General features: G+C 48.1%; 1 protein-coding gene across 4 annotated transcripts in view; it reads right to left on the reverse strand.

Moving 5' to 3' along the window:
- Positions 1–22,668, reverse strand: part of TRIO (trio Rho guanine nucleotide exchange factor) — a gene marked incomplete at its 5' end in the record, with an annotated part of 321,447 nt that overhangs the window by 9,110 nt on the left and 289,669 nt on the right. For 2 of the 4 annotated variants that reach the window (XM_081053954.1, XM_081053955.1), the window contains 15 exons: positions 73–194; positions 461–623; positions 833–860; positions 1,726–1,864; positions 3,414–3,661; positions 7,519–8,300; positions 10,524–10,701; positions 12,554–12,745; positions 13,690–13,767; positions 13,971–14,021; positions 14,771–14,863; positions 15,448–15,537; positions 17,478–17,547; positions 19,568–19,671; positions 21,791–21,857. In XM_081053954.1, coding sequence (XP_080910080.1) covers positions 73–194; positions 461–623; positions 833–860; positions 1,726–1,864; positions 3,414–3,661; positions 7,519–8,300; positions 10,524–10,701; positions 12,554–12,745; positions 13,690–13,767; positions 13,971–14,021; positions 14,771–14,863; positions 15,448–15,537; positions 17,478–17,547; positions 19,568–19,671; positions 21,791–21,857 — 2,405 coding nt within the window. Of the gene's footprint in view, positions 1–72; positions 195–460; positions 624–832; positions 861–1,725; positions 1,865–3,413; positions 3,662–6,389; positions 7,033–7,518; positions 8,301–10,523; positions 10,702–12,553; positions 12,746–13,689; positions 13,768–13,970; positions 14,022–14,770; positions 14,864–15,447; positions 15,538–17,477; positions 17,548–19,567; positions 19,672–21,790; positions 21,858–22,668 lie in introns of those variants that run through there. The other 2 variants (XM_081053957.1, XM_081053956.1) reach the window with 2 other exon arrangements.

Raw genomic sequence — 22,668 nt, forward strand, 5'->3', positions numbered from 1 at the left:
TTGGGAAGGACCGGGGTCACGTGTAGAGAGGCCCCTGGAAGATGGGCACCCCAGCTCAGCGCTGCAGCTTACCTAGCACCCTCAGACTGGCTGCAGAGGAGGCTGACCCCATGTCATTCACAGCAATGCACGTGTACAGGCCGTCGTCCTCCAAGGTCACGCCGACGATCTTCAGAGCGGCCTCTCCTAAGTCACTGCCACACAGAGCAGAAAACGCCCCGTGTCAGAAAGGCTCCGCTCCCCCCGCTGCCACCGCGAGCTCTCTCCTGCAGCATCGCACGAAAGCAGGAGCTCGAATACCCACGAGGAATTTCAAGTGGAATTTTAATTTGAGTCACACACCCAGGTACGAGACGTTCCCTCATGGGAAGCGTCCCAGTGTGAAAGGCAACCACAGACTCAGTCAGGTCAGCCACGGTGGAACCAGCCTGCGACAGCGACCCCCACGTGGGCCCCTCACCTGTAGGAGATGCTGTAGTGACCATCGCTGTTCAAAGTGTTGTGTTCCGGGCCCCTCCAGGTGATCGAGGCCTTGGGGCGGCCGCAAACTCGACATCTAAGAACAACGGTCTCCCCTGTCTCACATGTGACCTCACTCAAGGGAATGACGAATTCTGGGGGAACTGCACGAGAAAGGAATCAGTAACACTGGTCCCGGCTCCCCTCCCACGTGGGCCCACCCACACTCCCGTCACAGACAAACAGGACCTCAGCTGCTGGCCCAGCCCAGAGCTGCATAGGAAACCCGTTTCCACCGGCTACGCTGAGTGTCTGCGACACGGCCCCTGGCCCCACAACCTGTAGGACTAGAAGAAAGAGGTACGACACTCACCGTCACAAATGTAGTTGGGACTGAGAAGCTGAAATGGAAAAAGCACACAGGTGTGAACCAAAAAGACTTTACTTGGGGCTACACATATTGTTGAAAGATGCAAAGAAACACAGCTTGGTTTGCCCGGCTTTCATTCACAACTGACCACACTTGCACTCTTTCAAATACGCTCGAAAGCTTCTAGTCCTATGAATTTGGGGGTGTTTTCTTCCTCCCCACACAAATCAAAACACTGCTTAAACTCAGAGACGTCCGTTTTTCTCAGCCTAAGGATCAAGTCCAGTCATCCCGGGATCCCTTCCTTCTGCAGAATGGCTGCTGCCCTAACCTAGGGTCCCCAGATTCCTTTGAGGAGTTGTTTTCTTTTTCTCCAGGAACGTGTCATTCCCTCCCCGTCCCCCCATCCCCCGTTTAAGGCAATCTGATCATAAAGGAGTAAAGCTGACTGGAGCCAGGCGATTCGCTCCAGCCAGTGGACCTGTTTCTCAGCATCTAGTCACTTCCCCTGTGGTCCGAGGCGGGCACTGAAGGAAGTCGGAACCACGGCTGCTTTGCTCCCTGTCTGCTTCTGAGAATCTAGACTCTGCTTCTCCTGGGAACCTAACGGCGTTCTCTGTCAGCCAGACGTGGACCTGGTGAGGTGTCCACGTGTATACCTGGTTCCTTAGAACACACAGGTACCTGTGCCAGCTAGCACCATCCCTGCAAACCCTCTTCAAAACCCTGGAAGTTCTGCCCCCGAGCAGAGGGAAGCACATGGTAAGAGGCAGATCATTGCCAAGCGAGCCTGGGCCCCAGGTCTGGGAGTGGGACACCCCCACTTCCTCTTGGGCCGGTGCCAGCCCCCATGTCTAACTGAGGGGGACAGGGTTCCTGGAGACACTGGTACTCACCTTCACAGATACCTTGTTGCTGAGCCCTTCCCGTGATTTCCGATAACCGTTCTCTAACTTGCCTTCCCGTTTGCCGTCTTTATCTTTTTTCTCAGATTTTTTCCTTAAACGGAGTGCTGTGTGCCAAGATGTTGACTTCCTAGGGGGAAATTAACACATTGTTAGTATTCTGCCTTTCCAGTGTTCGGCACATAATTCCTGAAAACATTAGAAAAAAGCTGACCAACGCAGACATAGGATGACAGAGAAAACTCCAGTAACAGTGAATCCTGCTGAGAACACTTTCCTGTGATCTCAGTAACCAGGACGGAAATCCAACACTTTGTTAAGTCAAATTTTAAGGATGAAAATATAAAGGTGCCTGTGCTGGTTAATTTTATGTGTCGACCTGACTGGGCCATTGGATGCTCAGCTATTTGGCCAAACGTGATTCTGGATGTTTCTGGATGAAATTAACAATTTAATTGGTACCGTAAAACCTATTACTCTTCATACAGTGGTGCACCTCATCCAATCAGCTGAAGGCCTGAGTAGAATAAAAAGACCTGTTTTTTGGGCAGGAGGGAACTCTCCAGCAGAACGCCTTCAGACTCATCTGTACCATTGGCTCTCATGGGTCTTCGGCCTGTTGGGTCCTCCACACTGCAGATTTGGACTTGCCAGCCTCCATAATTGCACAAACCAACTCTTGACAATAAACTTCTTTGTCTCTCTCTTTTTTCTCTCTCTCTCTTCACACACACACACACACACACACACACACACACACACACACTCACACACACAACGTATTGATTCTATTTCTCTGGAGAACCCTAACATAGAACCTAAGAATATTTTTGGAGGAAACAAAGTATAAAATGAAATTCTTGAATAATGTACTAGAATAAAATATTTCTGTGTGTCAAGGAGAAATAGGACAAGAAACGGAATATAGGCATTCTGTAGCCTGAACTCAAGCCCAACGTCCCTGGGGGGTGGGGCGAAGTGGCAAGCATGGAGCCAAAGGCTCAGCCTGCCTTGCAAACCCAGGCAAGGCCAAGGCCAAGACTGAAGAGGACTACAGCCACCGTCAGTGCCTTTGGGTTGGGGTTTGGCCTAAAGTCTTTAGAGACTTCAAAAATCACAAAGTCCTGCAATGCTTCCACTCCCAGAAGCCATGTGGCTGGTTTCTACCATAGCTAGAGAGATTTAGGGAAGGGAAGTTTTAGACTCCAGCATCTGACTTCAGTTTTCTTTAAAATGTTCAATGCAGCAAAACTGGTTTCAAGTTTCTTAACTGCATTCATCTTCCACTATACATGAGGTAAGACACCTTGTATCTTTACCTACTAAAACTTATACAATGAGTATCTTTACTGATGTACCCTAATAATGAGTTAGGGGTCCTTGCAAAGTCCTCAACCCCCCAAAACACCCAGGGACTAAAATATTACCGTGGTCACACCTAGTGGCTTGAAAAAGCTGTGTGTTTTCAGGTGGAGGTAACTAAAATAACTTGCAGAAGGAGTGTGAGAGATGGAAAGCCACCCATCTTCCCTTTGCGGGGCCCACCCTGTGCTCGGACATGGAACTAACACTAACAGACAAGAGCGCTGCTTTCTCTCAGCAGGCTCAGCCTGTCAGGGCTATTAGGCCTCGTTTGTGCTCGGGCCCCTCTCCCCTCGGCTGTCCCGCTGGGCTCTCACTTGAGGGTCCCGTCGGGGTTCTCCATGATGACTGCACTGGTATGCCCCAGGACAAAGCCTGGAATCCAGCCCTCGGCGGCGGGGCACTGGTCAGTGGCGGCTCGAAACACCAGAAACATGTTCTGCTGATTGCTGGCCAGAATCTGAACGACCTCTCCTTGGTAGACGGTGATCTCATCCTCCTTCACTGCCGTGTAATCGTGTGTCACCAACATGGTGGAGATGTTGCTACTGCTGCTACTTTCACTCTGTAGCGGGAAAGATGGAAAGAAAAAAGGCAGAGGGGAACTGACATGAGATCTGATACCATGAACTCGCTCATCAGTGTGTGCCATGACGCGACGCCCCAGAGCAGGGCTCACCACACAGAGGGGCATTCTGCAGCACTCTCCTCCACACTTCTTAGCTAACCCTGTGCTTTTGCAGTAACTGAAAACCAGTGTTGCTCTAGAAATTTAGGAACAGTCTAAAAAAAAATCAGTGCAACGATGTCACTTTACATTTGGACGCTTTTGTTTTAGTCCCATCTCCTTGCATTTTTGAAGGAACGGCTCCGTCCTTATGTTCATGCCACGTGCGGTTATTCCTATGTCACGGTATTGTTACTCTACCACGCTCCTTTAAAAGTATTATTAAACTAAAGGGCAGCACAGAGTAGCTCTTCAGCTCCCTGACAGATCAGATCATGGAGGAGCCCCCAAATCAGCCAGATAAAAACGTTCATCCAGAACGCATATTCCAGGATTCCGCCAAGTTGCTGTCACGCCTAATAATTCCCTTTTTTCCCTTCTAAAAGAAGAATGCAGATTACCTAAAAAGTACGTCAGCTACTATTCTGCTCTTAGGGATAGCTGTCCTGCTTCCTTTGTGTGGCCCATGGTGGACGGCCCTCTTAGGAGCTTGCATGACTCAAGTGTCGTGAAGACGCTGTTGCCACGGGAACGCGTCATTGAAGATCTTCGACCACTGGCTCCTTGGGAACAGACCCTCGCAGCGGAAACCTACCCACACTTGTCCGGCAGCCCCGTGGCACCCAATCTCTGTGGGTCACCACTCAATACCTGTTCAGTAACTCAGTCAATGAGGCAAGATTGCAAAAGTCAAACAAAGATCATTTCTTAAGGCCACCTACCGGGGCCCACAAGCTGGGTGGTGTTAGCTGGCGAGTAGAAGAAACACCAACGGCAGTATCTGTCCCAAGCTGTCCTTTACCAAGTGGCCCCTTTGTTCCGGGGGAGGAGGAAGCTGAGACCACTGCCAAATCCTGAGCTACATCTGGCCCAATCCCGTCTAGCAACAGTCGGGATGCGGGGAATGGCGTCAGGCGCCCTGCTCCCTTTAGCTTGCTCCCGAGAGGCCTTCACCAATGGTGATGTCTGGACAGTCATGGATCCCCAAGACTCTGCCGGGCTCTCGGACGCCTGGGGCAGGTGCTGGGTCGGTGTAGGTGTGACTGTCAGACACCCCTGCCACATGCCTGCTGGCCCTGGGCTACTGAGCTGGTGTCAGGGCACCCGGAGCAGACGGCGGACCGCTGCCAACAAGCCAGTGCGCTGGGAGGCCAAAGGCCGGGCTGAATCCAGACCCGTGGGGGACGTTTAAGTTAAACACAGCCGAGGGCCGAGCCATCACTGCTGTCTCGGCTCGGGGGCTGCTGTGTGCTGCGGCCCCTCATGGATGCCCACGCTGCCCCCGGCAGGCTTTGGGCCGTGAAGACTCCTGTATACCGCTTTACCCTTTTAGCGCGTCCTTTTGTATGCTGACCAACAGAGCAACACCTAATAGTTCTGCGATTAAACAGCCACATTTGCTAGAAAACGTAAACAAAAATCAACTTCTGTGGCACAGGCGCTTTGGGTAATAAAACATACCATAATCTGAGTATTTTGTCAGAACAGTAATAGCTACTAGTGTTTTCTGAACACCTGCTATGTCCCAGGCTAAGTATTAGGTATTTGAAATCTGTCTCATTTAATGCTCACCGCGGCCTTGCCAGCGGGCACAATTATCACCCCTCAAAGTGGGAGGTTAGGGATTTGCATGGGCCACGTGGCCTCTGGGAGAAAGGCTGCACTTGTACTGCTGCCTGGGTGGACAGGTGCAGGGAGCTTGTGTGTCCACCTCTGGGGGCTGGCACAGTCACCGTAAGGACCGGTCCACATCCATTCCACTCCTGCTCTAGGCAGAACTTTCCAGAAGGTGACCATATAAAGGAGGAAGAAGGACCTGGGTCGTGGATTAGGCACAGCTGCGTGGCTGTGACCGCAGACAGCTCCACGGAAGTGGTCAAGAGGAAGGAGGCCGCTGCTGACCGCCCCCGCCCATGGAGATAAAGTGGCCCAAGTGGGTGGGAGCAGGGCACGTCGACAGTTCCTTTTAACTGAACTAGTTCAGAGTCGAGAGACCAAATCCCCATTTGAGGCCTCCAGTGGGCCTTTCTTTGAGGCATTTTGACTCATTAAAACACTGGCAATTTCCCTGTCCAGGTGACCTGCCACATACGGAAAAGTGGAAGACAGAAAAGGTAACTTTTGCAACCTACAATTTGCCAGAACATGTGCCACACGTGACTGTGCCTCTGTCTCAGAATGAACGCCGTGGGAGGGAGCCAGGTGGGGGCGTTACCCTGTGCACTCAGGGGTGCCCAGAGACCCCGCGGGCTCCTGCACTGGGTGTTCCCTCTGAAACAGACCGAGAGTCCCTGGGTGTTTTGGGGTCAAAGCTGTGAGGCAGGCCTGCACACTAAGTATCCAATCAGGTTCCGGCAGACCGTGTCACTGCATCTTTTCCTCTGGCTGAAATCACCTTCTGACGCTCACCTGCACACCTAACGAGGGGGCCAAGCTACAGTGCAGGCCACGCTGAGGAGCCCATAACACGGGTGCGGATGCTGGCCACTGCAGGGGAAGCCTGCCCCACTAGCTGCTTTTAAGAATGAGATTCAAAGGTAAATAAATGTACCCAGACCCATTTGCTAATTTCTTCCTCAATTAAATATAGTTTATCGAAATACGTAACAAAAAATGGGAGGTAAGAAAGGATAAAGCCAAGTGAACCCCAACAAGGCATTGACAGAAGTCCACAGGAGAGAGAGAGAGACAGACATGCAAAAGCCAGATTTGTTTTATAAAGAGAGACACAGACCCTTTTAGGGAAATGTATTTAAAAATTTATAAAGCAATCAAACATACACTCATTAGAACAGTTGTATTCCCTCACGCATGCCTTCAGGAAGGTGTTATGGGGCAGGCCCTCTGCCAGGTAGGAAACAGTTGGGTAGGAGAGCGAGGGAGCCACGAAACGGGGGGGAAACCCCACCACAGCAACCCTCCTGCCTGCGAACACTGGCGGCGGGCAAAACGAGGCTGAGGACGGCCGGAGCGCCGCAGCCCGCGCCGCGCCCCCTGCTGGACAGAGCGCAGACATCCTCCCGGCCGCCGGCAGGAGCCCATCTCCAGGTGCCCTAAAGCAGTCTCTTCCCGAGGGGAACTCTGGGGGGAGCACATATTTCCACTGGAGAGAGATTCCTTCCCCCCATTTTGTCAGCTTAGTTTGCTTTGAGTTGTTGTTGGAAGTTTTCTTGAGGGATTTTTTTTTTTCAGCAGATGAGTCAAAAATGCTGCAAAGATAATTTAAGGTATAAAAGAGCACGACCAAGCGATGAGCAAAAAGCTTATAAAGTGTAGGTTTTGATTTAAATAGGAGGCAGACAGCAGAGACACTGACCCCTCTAAAAAAATGTGTGTGAGGAAGGCGAGGGCAAAAAGGAAGTTCCAAGGTAGTCCACTGGTTGGAAAATGGAAAAGACTTACAGAGGCTGCGTTCAGAGGTTAATGACCGGCTTTCTCGGGTTAAGGAGACACACACAAAGCAAGGAGCGAGTTAGTGGCGATGAGCAGCGCCGTCCGGAGCAGAGCGGTTAGGGGGCGCCGCGGTGCGGGCCTGCGGAGGGCGCGCGCAGAGCCCGCGGTCCCGGGAGCCAGGAGTTAGTACGAGGACGAGGACGGTAGAGGACGGTAGAGGACGCCGCGGCGGCGGAGGCTTAGAAGAGCTGGCGCGACAGAGGCAGCGGGGCGGGCGGGCGGAGGCCGCCGGGCGCTCTTACCCCATTGCTCTGTGTGGACTGCACGGACTGCTCGCTGGCCGAGGAGCACGTGCTCATGCGGTCCGTGTCCTTGCCGGGGGCCGCGTGGCGGTGCGCCTGCCGTTGGAGGGAGTCACTGTCCCCCGGGAAGGTGAAGGAGCCCGGCCGGCTGGCGGGGGAGGCGGGGATGGAGCTCCAGAAGGAGCCCCCCTTCTGCAGGGGGCTGCCGGGGGGGAAGGGCTCCTTGCCGAACGGAGAAGGGAGTGCGGAGGAGACAGGCGAGTTCAGAGGCGACGCGGCCCCGGGCCTGGGCTTTCCCAGGGGCAGGGCGCCCAGGCTGCCCCGCGAGCGGCCGTCCTCCGCGGCGCTCCCGTCCTGGCCGGCACCCGCGGCGCTGCCGGCGCTCTTCCGGGGGCTCTCAATCACCTTCATCTTGGGGATGCGCTCTGCTTCTCGCTCAGCACCTTTGCACTGGCCGCCGGGGGGATGCCTGCCGGGCTGGCCGGGGCCGGCCTCCGGGCCGAGGCTGCTGCTGGGAGGAGGCAGTGAAGGGCTGGGAGTGCACATACCTGACATCTTGTCTGCCTCTGCTTGGCTCGAGGCTGCAGAGGAGACCAGCACGGGGGAGTGGTGTCGGACAGGCTGGGGGATCCGGGAGGGTCTGCTTCTGCTCGAGCTGGGGGGGCCACCGCAGCTGCCGGCGCCACTGCTGTGGTTGCTGCCACCGCCACTGGGCGCCCCGCCGCCCCCGCCCGCGCTGCCCCCGCTGTGGTTCCTCTGATACTCGATCGGTGATGTCAAGGCTGCGAACACAAGACACAGTGGGAGAGATTCAGTCTGCACACTGGAAAGGAGAGGGAACGTGGTGTCATCCAGAGGGAGCGCTGGCCGTGAACCCGTCCCCCGCCCGTCGCGGAATCCACGACTTCTGCTCCTCCTGACCTACGAAGACCCGCCCACCTGGAGGCAGAAGACGTCGCCATAGTCCCGAGTAAAGGAGGAAAGGTCTCCAGTGCTACTATCGTGTGTGAGAAGGAGTCAAACGGGCTGGGCGGAGGGAAGTGGGCGCTGTGAGTGGGTGGGGGGCAGGAGAGGCCAGAAGTAGGAGTGAATGAGGACACGTGGTGGGGGAGACTTTAACTGCCCCCGGGGGCTGCGAGCACAACCTTCCCATCCCTGCCAGGTGGAAAGGAGGCACACTGGCTGGGGGATCCCCGACAAATCGCCAGTGTCAATGGGGACTCCAAGGTACCAGCTGGTTCCCACACGGTGGGGAGGTGTAGGTCAGCTGCCACAAAGGTCTTCTTTGAACCAGAGAGCAGTTAGGCAAAGAGCCTGGATGGGAGTTAAGGGACCCCTGGTCACCACACGAGGAGGGGGGCATGCACCACTCTGTTGTGCAGATGCCAGAGAGACAGGGATGGGAAAGCGCTCTGCAAACTCCCTTGTGGGTCATGAAGCTGTCTGGTCTCTCGGCTTTATGATTTACTTGGTTACACAATCATCTGCAGGAAACCTCAGGAAACATGCCAAATAAGATATATGGAAACACTAACACAAATTCTTCACGTGTAAAAACCTCTGAGAAATACAACCATCAGGCATAACCCCTTCCTGCCTGGGAGGCAGCAGGCATAGCCTCTCACAGGACAAGGGGACTGTCATGCCCAAAGCTCCCACTCCATTCCTGATCTCGTTCAAACCTCTGGAATAGGTATTATCACCTAAACCAACTGTCCAGTGAACTATGACAGCATGGCAGACCCACGTTGGCAATATGGAGGCAGTTCATTTTATTGTCAAGAAGACGGCAAAATTTGGAGATTTTCCAATAGTTACATGCTGTTATGGATTGTCACTTAATACATTTAAGGAGTCTTGCATTTACTCTCATAGGAGTGAACTTCTTTTTACACGCACAGAAATCATCCCCTGACCCCACGCATCCAATTCTAACGGCAAATGTTAAAAATGACCACTCTACAATCTAGACAGGAGCTTGGAGTTAACACGCATTACCACCTGGCCCCAAATACCACGTGACCTTGATTCCTCACTGAGTGCCTGTGTTCCTGGCTCCTGAATGTCACGCAAGGCGTGAAGGTGGTTTTGTGGTGACAGAGAAATTATAACATCCTGTTGGACTGGGGCACAGACACAGAACATGGACATGGAGAAAAGGACAAAGACAAGACATCGAGCGAGTGGTTCGCTTCTGACTGAATTCCTGCAGCTCTTCAATGACCACCAAATTAAAACCTGAGTCGGTCAGCAGGCACAAAGAGAAGCAAGCAATTTTAGGTCATGGATTCCCGGGAAGCAAAGTAAGGTCATATGCTCACTCTCGTGGAGAAGACATTTCCCCTGAGGTGTTTTGCACTGCACTGCACTGCACTGTATTATTATTGTATGGTACAGCATTATATTGTATTATGGTTTTGTAGTATTATTGTATGCTTCCTCTATCACTGTGCCATGGAAGTTGGGAAGTCAAAAACTATGGCTTGTTTTTGAATGCAGGAGAGAGGTGTGGATGCGCAATGCAATCAGACACAAATTTTAAAGTGGCACTTGAAAATGTCCCCACACCTGTGGCCAATTCCATCAGCTGTGTCAGTTCTTCTCATGCGTTCCTGTCCCAGGACAGGGCTCTGGTACGCACATGCTGCAAGACCACGTGGGACAGGATGGAACAGGACGGCGGTGACAGACATGCTTGAGAGCCAGCTGGTCCGCTTGGCATCCTGCCCCTGCCACCAACAACCTGTGGGACTTTGGGCAAATTATTAATCTACTCCACACCTCAGTTTCCTCATCTGTAAAATGGGAATAGGAGTACCTGCCACAGCGTCGTCATGAAGAAGGAATGAAACAATATGTGGACAGTGCTTAGAACGGTCCCTGACACACAGCAAGTGCTAAGGAAGTCCTGCCATCATTATTCACATGCAGTAGGAGAGAGAAGAGAAACAGACATGTGCACACTCGGGGCAGGAAACACATGCCCAGTAACAGAGCACACTTACCATTTAAAAAGTTGCGCTGGTTTTCTAAAATTTGGTTGATCTCATGGATCCACGTTTGCCGGACACTCGGACTGGATGAATGTAAAACGAAGGTCTCCACCATGTCACCTGTCCTTGATGTCAGAGCAAACTTACAGGGATCGTTTTCCACATTTTCCTCTAGGCAGAGGCAACTCACCTGAAAAAAAATAAAGCATTATTCTCAATGGCCCAATGGTGGAAGCAACCCCAGTATCCATCAACAGATGAATGAGTGAACAACGTGTGGTCTACACACAATGCAATGTTATCCAGACTTAAAAAAAAGGACATTCTGGCACAGGCTACAACATGGATGAATCTGGAGGACTTTATGCTAAGAGAGAGAAGCCAGCCACAAAAAGATAACACCATTATGATTCTACTTAGTCGAGGTCCCTGGAGGAGTCAATTCAGAGACAGCAAGTAGAATGGTAGCTGCCCAGGGCTGGGGAGGGGAACGGGCAGTCAGTGTTTAATGAGTATGGAGTCCTAGTTCTGCAAGATGAAGAGTCCTGGAGAGGGGTGCTGCTGATGGGAGTGAGACAGGGTGAGCATAACGCCACTGAGCTGCACACTTAGAAATGGTTAAGATAGTACATTTTATGTTGTGTGTATTTTACCACAATAAAAACATTAAAGCACATGTATTCCCACTGGTCAGCTGCAAAGTAAAGCTCATCCAATGTCAATATTGAAACAACCACATTTTGTACACAGGAATTACTGGGAGCTTGAACAATTAACTAGAAATGTGAGCCTAGGATTGCTTGTTTTCAAAACTCCTATACAATCACCCAGTGTTTATGAGTTCCCCAGGAAGAAAAATGACACCATTTAGAACACAAATATTACTGTAACATGTTATGAAGTAATGCGTAACATGGCATGTAAAATACGTAAAATAACTTTCCTAAAGCAGAATATGTAAATTAGTGTATAAAGAGAATTTCTATGGTGATTTTCTGTCAACAGACTTCGGAAAAGAACGGGTGAGAGCTGCAGGTGGTGGGTGCGTGTGCGGTGCCGACCATGGGGGGGCCTTCCAAGGACCAGGACAGGAGGGGTGGGATGGAAGGTGGCGTGAGACACGGGGAGCCTGCAGCCCAGCATCATGCCTCCCGCCCTAATGCCTCCGCAGGTGCTGGTGGGCAGAAGCCCCTCCTCCAGCCCAAGGAAGGAGAGCACATGGCCGCTGGCGGTGGTTCACAGGTGCCTAGGTGGGAAGCTGCACGGAAGAGGGTGCAGTGTCCCTCCCGCCTGTGTGTTGGGCGTAAGGGCTCACAGGGTAGGAGAGGTCATGGAGACGCGTAGCTTGGGGCCGAGGCCCTAACACAAAGAAGGATGTCTCCCTTCTGAGCCCAGGACCTGCAGAGCTGCAGAGGAGGAAAGAACTGGGGAGGAGAGCAGTGCGGGGAGAGCAGGCTGCATCTCCCAGGGACCATGCGCTGGGACCTCAGGCCTCCTCCTTTGCTTTTCTCTACATCATCCTTGGTGTGTCCCCTTAGAGGACACAGGGCCATTTGCAATTATTTTTTGTCTTCTTCTTCTGTCAGAGAGCTATGCCAGAGCACAGATGGCTGGTTTTTTCCATGCCTACAGCTCCATGCCCTGCACCGAACGCACGCTCTGTCCCTGTCGCATGAGGAAAGAGTAAGACGCAGGGTCAGCTATGTGCTCGGGTCAGAACCACACTCCAGCTCTGCACCTCTGAACGGAAACAAGGTGTATGTGGTCCTGGAGAAGGTGGAGCACAAAAACCAACCGAGAGAAGTCTTCATTGTGGTAAAAATGAGTGGTTGTGGTCACAGAGAAACATGTGTAAGACAGCAGCCACTGCAGAATGGACAACAGACGGACGGAGTGAATTTAAAGGTTCTGAAATGCATTAGAGAATTCTCCAAATATTTAACAAACAAAGGATCGGGATATGTCATCATTAGAAAGGAAACAGTCCATCCGCATGACGGGCACATGAATTAGCACATATGCAAAACGCCAACACTCATTACCTTGATACTGTTCTTGAACAGGAATCCTGGCATGGAGAAGCCCTTCTTCTTATCAAGCGGCTCGCTGAAAATGACGATCTGCTCAAAGAGGAAGACCCGCCTCTCCTTGCAGCGTGGCAAGAGCCCTGCGTCCTGCTCCGTGACCAAGAACGTGTCCTGTAAGAGCAGCTTGCCCTGGGCAACAATTTTACCCTGAAACGAGGGAGAGGGGGCAAAGGAAGAGGAGAGAGAAACATTGCATTCTAAGTTAAGATACATGTAAGTTCTGTTTTCTTTAGCTTTCCTCCCACAAATTAATATACACGTCTTCTATGGATTTATAGAGCTCAATTTTTTCTTTTATTATCATGAGTCCTTAAGCCCAAAGAGAAGTTATCTAAATAAGATTCTTGCCAACCTTTGCATAAATCACTGGCCTCAGTTACAATCAAAGACTGAAAGTGATGTCAAGTATCTAGTTCACACGGGAATAGTGGCTCCGAAGCACGGCCCGGGACCCTGGGAACCAGCATTCCCCGGCAGGAATCAAGCAAGCTCGGCACCAGAATCTGTGTTACCAGAAGCCTCTGGGAGATTCTGTGTGTGCTTTTTTGAGAACCACAGCAAAAGAACTTCAAACCCCAATCTCTAGCAAAAAGTAGGCAAGAAAAGTAAAAACTTCTTCCCTTTCCTTCCTTAACAGTCAAAAAAAAAAAAAAAGATGCTGGTTTGGAATATCTTGAGGACACTAACAGATACTGGAAATATGTCATTTGGCAACTCACAGAAAAGTCTGTTAGACTAAAGATGAACACAGTGACCCCGAGGTCAGGCTCCCGGCGGTGACAGCCGCGCAGGGCCGCCTTCCCACTACCTGCTGGGAGGGAGCTCTGTCTGACGGCAGCAGAGGGCCGAGGACACAAAGCAGAGTCCTGCCTGTTTCCGCCTCAAAGCGCAGGGATCAGAGCAGAGGACGGTTCCAAAAAAGCAAATCAAATGCACCCAAAAGGAGTTGGAAGAATAGATCAATCAGGTTGAAGTAAAGTGAGAGAAGACAGAAAACCAGGCGAAAGGATCAGCGTTTTGCATGTGAAGGTAAACAATCCAACACAACGGGAAGTGATGGAAGCCAAGGGGCAGATTTAAAGGCGCATTACGTCGAATCCTTGCAGCCGCCCGACGTTCATCATATCATTGCAGCGCTTTGGCACTATGCACATGACCTCCACAGCTCTCTGAAGGAGAGAACGCAGCCAGGGGTCAGCCACAGTTCTCCTCCCTCCCTCGCCCGCCCGTCCTCCGGGGTGCAGAGGGCACAGCCAGGTGCAGACACCTGCCAGCACCCACTGCCACCACCCCTCCCAGGACAGACCCCTCCAGCCACTGGCTGCTTTGGAGACCCGTGGGGACAGCCTGGGGGCGAGCCGGGTGTAAGTACCTCTAGCTCAGATGTGTCCAGACTCGCTTTCTTGGAGTACTTGAGGAAGTCCTGCAAGGCAAACATGGGGGGGAGGGGAAAGACGCATGAGCAGGGTGACAGTCACGCAGCAGCCAGCTTCTGATGGCCCCTGCCATACGCCAGGCTCAGCGCCCAGCACTTCAGCCCTATTTTCTCTTTTTTGCCCACCTCCCAGTAACACAAGGAAATGGTGTCCTTATGTAGATTTCAAACACCAGGAGAGCAGTCAGACCAAATCTATCTGAGCCGGTAAGGGTTCCTGTTTCACTCCAACACAAGCTCTCGTCCTTCTTTATAAATCCAGGTTCTAACTTTCACATATGAGGGAACCTCAATATTTTTAAACAATCATGTTCGTCATGGAAAACTGTGATTTTGCCTCTAGTTGGTGCTGAGGAACTGAAACCAATCAAGGGCTGCTGCTGAGCCGACAGAGGAACGGAGAATTTCACCTTTTGCTCCACGATTAGAAAACAGGTAAAGCCATTCGTAATCAAAGAACAGTGGTGGGGAAAGTTAGTTCACTTTACCTGACATTTGGATTCAGAATTGGAAGTAAATGAAAAATCGACAAAACAGTGTAAGGTGTCTTGATAAACAAACAAACAAACAAAAAATCCTTTTCTGAAATATTTAAAATCAGAAATACCAACACCGCTTCACATTGTGTACATTGTGTACACCCCTCACCTGAAAACCGCTCTCCCCCCACCCCAACCGCACTTTTATCCTCACACCAAACAAACGCCTGACAGAGATTGTGTCTGGCAGAGTCTCACCTTCAGTAACAGCTGGTATTTCATAACTCTCTGTACGGGTTTAATTAACAAATCTGTGAGCTGCAGCCTGTGGCCAAGACGCTGCTTTAAATCCTGTGGTTTGAAAGGAGGAAAAAAAGACCTTACGGGGTTGTCTTTTCAAGGGTAATTTTTTAATCCTTGTAATGGTCAGAAATGCTAACTAACTACATCACAGTACAAGTAACAAGAAAAGAAGCCACACTGCACAAAAACTAACTATTGGATACTATTTCACAGAATGCCCAAGTTTTACACTTTAACCTTTCTGAGCTGTTTTTGAAAATAATAGTCTTTTACGCTTATTTAAAGACTTTCTTTCAATGGCTTTCTTTTATTCATACAAATATTTTCATTTTAGGCAAAACATTTAGATCGTGACTTATTCTGAATTTGTAATAAGGCTAACGTTTAAAACTGATTAAAAAAAACACACCCTTATTTTCACAATGACCCCAGTCTTCCGAGTGCTAAGGGATATAATCATCGATTGAATTCATACTCATTTCTCCAGTTAATAGGTAAGAAACACAGGTTCAGAACTGTTATAACTGAAGCTAATTTCCTGAGGATTCCTGGGAAACAAACAATTTTTAAAGTTTTGGGAATCAACTATAACAAAAGATTCAGAAAGACTTTGTTTCTATCTTAGCTCTTACCTCAAAAAAGGTATCAATGTATTCTGAGACAATGTGCTCCGACTTTGGTTTATTTTGACAATAAACTATGTACATATGCAACCTTCTCTCCTAGGAATGAAAAAGGCACACAGATGGGTTAAAACAACCGCAAGTTCCACTGGAATATAAGAGCACATGCACATGTCAGCACATTCATAAAGGGCATTTTCTTAAAACAAAACTATGGTTTAGGCTCTTGGGAGCGCATTCCCGCTTTACAATGTAAAGCACAACCCTGCTGCATGGCTCCAAAAACATATATCCCTTGATATATTACAGCCCTCCCTCCACCTGGCAAATACCAGAGGCAGTGAAAGGACAGACACAGTTCTTAATATTAAGGGAAGAATCACTCCCACCCCTTCAAGACCTGTCCGAGGTCCTAGGAAGCCTGGCTATTTTTAGAAGGAAAGGAAAAGCTCTTTAGTCTCAAATACTGAAGGCAGGAAAAAGGAGACAGCGAGCCATCGTGAACTCGGTGACTCTCCAAGAGTGGTGGCACATGCCTGGGGTCCCTGAGGTCTTACTGAGGATCCCATTAGTTCAAAACTATTTTCAAAATTACACTCAACATTACCCTAAGGTGTCATTTGTCCTATTCACTGTGCTATGTGCAAAACCGGTGTTGGGTGAAACTGCTGGTGGCATTTTAGTAGATATTCATCACCACCTCACATGTGCAGTAAAAAGAATGCCAGTTTCACCTCAGAATGTCCCTGATGAAGTAATGAAAATACACTTTCTGAGAACTCAATCACGGGGTATGCGTCTTTTTAACATTCTTGTGACAAAATGGAAGTCCTCAGAGCACTTCCGCTGCACGCGACAGTTGTGTCGGGGAAACTGTGTGAGAGCTGTGAACTGAACCAACGGCTGCCCTGTGAGCCGCCGTGTTGCCGTGAAGGAATGACGGTAATTAATGTACACCTGGGACTTGGGTCTCTGGCAGACAGTTTCCTACACACAAACAAATGAGCCTATGGTTTCAAGGCAGACAACTGGCAGGGTCGGCTAATATGGAAAACTCAAACTTCCAAGCAAAAAATTAGAACTTTGGAAAACAGGTATCTGCCACCAGGCACTGGACAATACTTGGAGACTTTTCTGAGGAGATGGGTGGTATTATTAACAAATCTCATTTTTTCATATTATGCAATGAAATTTTCCAACATCGGGAACTCCGTCTAAATCAGTATTTTCCAACCAATCAACGCCTGATGTCACCAGCTGGCGTGTGGCTACAGGACAGTCCAGTGACTTTTAGGGTTTGTAACAGCCAGGGAGAAATTCGCCAGTGGGATTTCAGGTCCCATGCTGCGACTAACCTCCAAGAAATGATCACCTATTGGAATTTTGGTGCAACATCTAAGAAAATTATATTTATCTGAAAAGGCTATAAAAATACTCTTTTTTATTTTTTATTTATTTTTTTTTTTACTATGCATCTGGGAGAATGGATTGTTTCACATATTTTAACTTTAAAAAAGTCAGGATAGATTGAATACATAAGCGGATATGAAAATCCATCTGTCTTCTATTAAGTCAGACATTAAAAGAGATGTGCAAAAATACAACTGCTGTTGCTAATTTTTTAAAAATAGTTTTTCCTGAAAAACCCTTTAATGTTAGCACAGTACTTTCGATATACACATGTATCTAGCTGCTACGTTAAACCCGCTGCACGTCGGGGTGTATCACCACCTCCAGCAAACCCTTGTTTGCCCCCAGGAACCCCCAAACATGGTCCTGCTTCGGGGTCTGGCTCTGGTCCCCTTGTGACGACTCTGTCCTGTTGTGAGCCACGCGGCCAGAGGGGCCAGGTGACCGGGAGAACAGGGCATGGAGAACAGCAAGATGGCATTTCAATTCCAACTAGTTCACCCTGCACAGTTTGGTCTCATTCTTAACATAAGCATTTTTGTAAACTGGGAGCTCGCCTTTGGTCTGACAAACCAATTACTAAACACGGCAGCATCAGAACGGAATATAAACAACAGCCTTGTACTTACATGCTTCACAAAAAGTGATCCCAGTTTTTCCGGATCTTCAAGGCACTTCTCCAACTCTCCTAAAAAAAAGCTAAAACAAGAGGAGAAATATTAGAACCACTTCCAATTCGGCCTTCTAATTTTAGACTGAAGTTTGTATTTTCAAAGTGGTCTGTTTTGACACGAGCTGTTGGAAGTGTAAAGAATATACTTGACAAATGAAATGTACACAGCAAACATTGTGTTAGGACAGAAAGCAAAAAGAGACACACAGTTTAGAAAGACAAGGCAGAAGGACAGAGTCCCTTAGCTGGCAACCTTCCCTTCTTTGCACAATTAACATTTTGGTCTCATTTTTTAAATGACACAAGAAATGATACCCCGGCTAAATACTGAGAGAAAAATAAATGTTTCAGAGTAATTTTTATTTCCAAACACTTGGCTCTTGTACCTGTGAGCTTCATATCCTTTCTGTGATAATTTTTAAGAGGCTCAAGTTGGATAATACCATATAAAATACTGAATTTGTTAGCTGTGACAGTTTCATAGTTTTCTCCAATATTATCAAACCCTACTTTTAGGTTACAAATATTAACTTCCATTAAGATCAAAATTGGGTATGAGCACAGGAACACCACAGCTGTAGCCAACTCTTCTTCATCTTCTGGGCTGTAGTTGTCTCTAAGACGTAAGCCGACCTCGTTATCACTTACATATATATTGATATTGATGGTTGCTATTTTATTCACCTGCAAGCTGCACACCAGTTAATGCTGTGAACTGTCTGGCACGTGGGGTTACTATCCCCTCGCTCTGCACGCGCCATGGCAGACACAATCTCTGGGTGCAGTGTCTCTGTCTGGTCACCCAGGGCCACTGTGTGGTTTTCCCTGCCATGTCACAGCTCACCAACGAGCCTTAGGCCAAGTCTAGATAATAGCACCAAACATCCTTTTTTAAATTGGTTTCACTGTAGACTTCCAGTAAGTCTATAGCTTACAGAGCTATAAGTTAAGAGTGCTCTTTCTAAAGCTGACCAATCAGTGCTGAGTCCAACTGAATTAAATATTACAGGAGACATAAAATTAAGACCCTGCACCTGGGCCCAAGTTCTTTCTATTAGGAAAGATGAGATAAATATTGAACTAATAAAATACCACTTGACATGCCATGGTAACACTTTCTTACCCCTGTATGTTAGTTTCCAAAGACTATTTACATGTGTGACCTGTGAGGAGAGAGCTCTTACGACTGGTCAGGTCTAATGGAGGTGATGGCAGCATGTTGCAAGGTGAGGGGACGCAATGCACAGGTAGACAGGAGAGCAGGCCACCTGGTCACATAAGGGGGACAGAACCGTGCAGCTGGAACATTCCACAATGACACCAGCAACTGGCAGAAGGCAATCCCCAGATGATCGGGGATTTTCAAAATTTGACCTGAAGGGACAAATGTGCGGTGACCAGCTCCAGCCGAGGTGGCTGCTGTAGCACCAGGCCCCACATGGCTCTCCCTCCCGATGAAGACAGGTGTGGCCATGTACCGGGATCAAATTTGATTTTCATGGGTAACTGTCTACTTTTCCCATGAAAGTTGAACTGGAAAAATGAGCATCTTCAAAACCTCTAATAGTCATCTGTGTTTATTCAAGGGGTGGCTGCAATTCACTAGACACATTTATCGAGCTTACTCTCCGCAAAGATTCTCAGTGCTTCACATGTATTCTCAGCCACACTTCACAAGAATCCCATGAGGTGGGTCACGCTATGACCCACACTGTGTAGCTGAAGAACGGCGGCACAGAGACGAGAAGCAAATGGCTCAAGGGCAGGCCTAGGCGGGCGTGGGACCCAGGCAGTCAGGCGGGGGCCAGTGCTTCTGGCCACCTCCACACGGGCCCCCTGGAGGGACCAGCATGAGGGAGGTAAGGCTGTTCCCTGGGCCACAGGCGACCACAAAGTCCCCGGCCCGTCAATGTTTCTTTTGTACCAGCGACCTCATGAGGCTACACAGGTGATACAATGAAATGGCCCAGAGCAGATCCTTCCCCATTCGCCTGACGGGCCGCAGTTGGGAAGGAAGGTGCCGACGCATGATGTGGCTCTACGTACTCTCTGTGCCAGTCATAAATCTGATGGATGTTGCCAAAGACAATCTTGTCTTTCCCTTTCATGTCATCCGGAACACCGTCTTCTTTCATAAGTGCCATGTAGCCCTAAAATCAAGTATTTAAGAACAAGGTGATTTATTTTACTGAGCATGTTTGAGCCAAGTAATGGTTTAGAGATTAACAGTGATAAAGAAAAAACAGACACATACACTCTCTTGAAACCAAGTCTAACGAACCAACAAAAACTATATGGAAAGCGTCCTTAACTGCATCTAAAACATAGTTGACCCTTGAATAATGCAGGGGTAAAGGGGTGCTGACCCCCTGGTGCATCCAAAAATCCACATACAACTTTTGACTCCCCCCAAACTTAACTCTTAATAGCCGATTGTTGACCAGAAGCCTTACTGGTAATATAAACAGTCATTTAACACATACGCTGTCTGCTGTAGGTACATGTAACTATTCTTATGATAAACTAAGCTAAAGAAAAGAAAATGTTATTAAGAAAATTATAAGGAAAATACGTTTACAGTATTTATTGAAAAAAAAAATCATGTATAAATGGATCCGTGCAGTTCAAACATTGTCCAAGGGTCAATACATACATTTAAATAAAATGTATACTGTTACATTCATTGTCATGATTTTCTCTCCCTGCCCTATTTGGCATTCATAGATCAAAATTCTAAGGAACTGAAGAAGTTTAAATAAATGTAAAGGGTTTCATAAAACAAATCATCTTATCAGCTTGTAAATATTAAATATTTGGCCAGAAACGTACTTCCTCTGTTCCCAGCATTTATCTCATATAAACAGATTTTCTTTTCTTCTTGGATTATTTACATAATTTGTTAAATAAGGATTTAACAAGTAAGGATTTAATATTCCTTTTCACATACTGACTTTTTAACAATTGTTGATTAAATATGTTGCTAAAATGTGGTTAAAACTTCTATTTAACTCAAATGGACTTCAGCCTGTACCAGAACCTCTAAATAGTCAAGTTACTTATTTTACTGTGAACAGTGACTGCAGACAAATCAATTATGTTAAACCTTCTCAGTTACACAATCACCTCCATAGCTGTTACTTTTCATGGAATGTAGACCCCCTTGCCCCCCAAATATTGTCCTGTACAAAGCTGAAAGAGTAAGTGATAAAGTTTTATACTATAAAAATAGCTTTCTGATGAACTGACTTTATGAAGATGATTATGCCCCGAACTTAATAGCAGGGAGAAGCCTCCAGACTGTCCTTGACCCAGTGTGAAAGGAACGGAGTGCACGGTCGCTACAGCTACACAGGGTGTAGCAGATTTTCGGCATGAAAAATGATGAGACGTCTGTCCTGTGAAAATTATAAGCAAATGATCTGGCGTAGCCACAGGCCATTCTCTGAACGCAGGTGGGTTCAGGATGGAACTGAATCCACCGCTGGACAAGAAGACTATTTACCAAAGATGTTCTCTTTTTTGTGACGATATCCACTCTTGTAAAATAATTAAAGGCACGGTTCCCATATGATAGATACAATGGTTGGATATCACAATTTTAAAACTTAATTATTAAAAAATAATTTGCCGGGGGGCAGCCAAATGGCTCAGTTGGTTAGAGCACGAGCTCTTAACAACACGGTTGCTGGTTCGATTCCCACAGGGGCCAGTCAGCTGCGCCCTCCACAACTAGACTGAAGACAACAAGCTGCTGCTGAGCTTCTGGAGGGGCAGCGGATGGCTCAGGTGGTCAGAGCGCAAGCTCTGAACAACAGGGTTGCCAGTTCAATTCCCGCATGGGATGGTGGGCTGTGCCCCCTGCAACTAAAGATTGAAAATGGCAACTGGACTTGGAGCTGAGCTGCGCCCTCCACAACTAGACTGAAGGACAATGACTTGGAGCTGATGGGCCCTGGAGAAACACACTGTTCCCCAATAAAAAGAACAAAACAAAACAAAAAAAACTACTAACAACTGTTAAAAAAAAGTACAGTATTAAAAGAAAAAATGATATGCCAGATACACTATGCAAAACAGAGGATTTAAAAAGTGAATACAGATTGTTAAGATAATTGGCTAAACTTTATTTTTCAGAAAAAAAAATTTTTTTTTTGGTCAAAAATGTTTTTAAAGCTTTTGACATGGTACCAGTGTTAAACTGTCTAACATGATACCCCTTTGACAACTCTGGGAGCCGACACGGATTATTAAATCTCTGAAAACATGTACCTCAACCACATAGCCGAGGTCCCGCACATAGTCACGCTCTGTCTCCACTAATTCTTGCAAAACATAGCTAGAAGGAGAGAGAAAGAACAGTGTTTACAATCCAGACCCTTCATTTTCTAAATGAATTCTTTTGCATTTACGTTTCTGTCAGGTCAGACTCCTCCTGGAACTGTATAATAACATATCGAACTTGCACAACTGAGTCTACAATTCTGAATGTCCCAAATCATTTACAGGTTCCTGGGGGTGACCCATGAGAGTTGCAGAGGTCACAAGACACTGCACATTCGGGGTGAATTCCCACCACCAGACTCTGACGACATACATGACAACCAGAAGAAGCTTAGACAGAACTTTGTTATAAAGGCAGGACAGGAAAGAAGCAGGCTTTTGTTCCTGTTGTTTTTTAATGATTACGTCGTCGTAAGCTTCATTGGACGTACAAGAAAAATTTAATTCAGATGTTTAAAGCCTCGAGTCTAATCACATCATTCAGAAGTGTTTTTGTTTTGTTTTGTTTTTTATGTCAGGTTCAGTAGCTGTGTAAGTCTGGACATTCACTTGCTGAGAGAAGACATACAATCTCAGTGGGCCTGAAGTAGTTTTTCATTCGTTCTCTCATTCAGCCAGCACTGACTAGGCCCGTCCTATGTGCCAAACATCATTCTAGGGGCTGGGACACAGCACTCAGAAAGACCAAATCTGCCCTCATGCCGCTTACGAGTCTTCCTCCTCACCAACAGCAAGGCTTAAACCTCCTGTAATATTTCTCAGGATGCTTTTTTTTTTCACCATAAGCTGCCTTCCTGGAACCGAGGGACACTACCTCTGCAGCATGTTCGAATAATATTCACGTTTTTGGGACTGTATCTAATTTG

The sequence above is a fragment of the Rhinolophus hipposideros genome (genome assembly GCF_964194185.1).
Source record: "Rhinolophus hipposideros genome assembly, chromosome: 7".
In the NCBI taxonomy this organism is placed as follows: Eukaryota; Metazoa; Chordata; class Mammalia; order Chiroptera; family Rhinolophidae; genus Rhinolophus; species Rhinolophus hipposideros.